This window comes from Austrofundulus limnaeus, unplaced genomic scaffold, assembly GCF_001266775.1.
Source record: "Austrofundulus limnaeus strain Quisiro unplaced genomic scaffold, Austrofundulus_limnaeus-1.0 Scaffold7, whole genome shotgun sequence".
Taxonomy (NCBI): Eukaryota; Metazoa; Chordata; class Actinopteri; order Cyprinodontiformes; family Rivulidae; genus Austrofundulus; species Austrofundulus limnaeus.
Window position 1 is genome coordinate 5283765 of NW_013952409.1, and position 1656 is coordinate 5285420.

General features: G+C 37.9%; 1 protein-coding gene across 1 annotated transcript in view; it reads left to right on the forward strand.

Moving 5' to 3' along the window:
- Positions 1-1656, forward strand: part of LOC106537038 (probable polypeptide N-acetylgalactosaminyltransferase 8) — a gene marked incomplete in the record, with an annotated part of 16705 nt that overhangs the window by 8633 nt on the left and 6416 nt on the right. The window contains 1 exon segment of the mRNA XM_014034406.1: positions 1044-1241. Within this exon segment, the coding sequence (XP_013889860.1) occupies positions 1044-1241 (198 nt within the window).

Below are 1656 nucleotides of genomic sequence, written 5' to 3' on the forward strand. Positions count from 1 at the left end.
CATTTTCTCCTGGGGAGTATCCTCTGACCTCAGGCAGTGTAATAATCAGCGTCACTTAGTGTAGGACAATTAGCTGGTTGTATTTTGACCTAAAGCCCCTTGTTTGCACAGACAGTCTCAAAGTGTTCATTAGACCACAGTCTGATTCACGGGGGCAGCTTGTGCAACACGTGTTGCTGTTTGTCAGCTCAGACTGGCAGTCTTCTGGTCTTGTGTCTGTTTTTATAGCTGAAGCAAAGTTTGGTACACCAGCCCAGTTGTGCAATAAAACATGACTTAGCAAATAGCTTATTTGGCTATTCGTGTCAACGCTTTTGTATCTGTTGATCGGATCCCTTTTTTTGTTGTTCTCCTTTTTTTTACTTCAGTAGAAAGAACTAAATAGTTTCCTCCTTTCTTCATCATCACTGATTTTTTTTTATAAAGAGGAAAGAGGAAAAGAGAAAAAAGAGGAAATGTAATTAGAAAGATTGAAAGAGAGATTAGAAAATATATTAAATATACACCAAAAAAACACAAGGCCACACACCTGACATCTGTCTGCTCATCTGAAAATAAGCGGATATAAGAAAACATAGCAACAAAAGACACATCCATATAATAAAATTAATTATAATTTCTCTGTAAAGCATATATACATACATTCTGTAGATATACACACACACAGACATATATACACACTCAGTGACCAGTCAGAACCCCCTGGATCTGAACACCTGTTTGTGAGCATGCGTGGATATACAAGATTTTTCCATTGGAATATCCAATACGCCCAGTTGTGCAATAAAACATGACTTAGCAAATAGCTTATTTGGCTTTTCATGCCTATGCTTTTGTATCTGTTGATCCTTTTAAGTGCGACAGTCCCTCAAGCTTTTAAATGTAGTGCCCATTATTTAGACACTATGCACTGTAGCTGAAAATAGTTTTTCATTCTTTGGTGACCCATTGTGGTAACAGTTGGAAAATTACAAAGGCTTGTCTCTGTTGAGAATTAGAAGAAGCTTAACTAAAAGAAATATWTTTTTCTTCCCCTCATCCAGGGCAGAACCTTTACTGACCCAGATCAAAGCGGACAGGACCACGGTGGTTTCTCCTGTGTTTGATCGAGTTAACTTTGATGATCTCAAGGTTGTTCATTACCTTCCATCAGCTCACGCCTTTGACTGGGCCCTGTGGTGCATGTACGAGGGATTTTCTCCAGATTATTACAAACTCAATGACAGCTCCTTACCTGGAAAGTAAGTTTATATAGATCTAATCGGATTTTGTTTTACTTTCTATACGTAAAACTTTAAAATGAAAATGGGATGCTTATTTTTTTACCACAAATGTATAAACTCTGCAGTATTAATAAGTCATCCTCTTTACCCTAATGCAAAGATTCTTAATCCATGGGCCACGGCCCAATTGTGAGCTGCGAGCACCACCTTGAGGGCCTCAAAAGAACAACAGTTTTTAACTTTGGGCCGCAGCGCATTGATTTTGAATAAGGTGCAATACACTTTCTCACCACTAGTAGTGGTAGTGCGCCACTCAGATGTTAAACAACTTTTTTAATATGTAGAAGAGCCTTAGAAACTTGCTGAGAATGGAAACGTATTTTAAATGAAAAGTAGAAGCAAAAATGAAAGTAACTCGTCAAAAACACCAAAG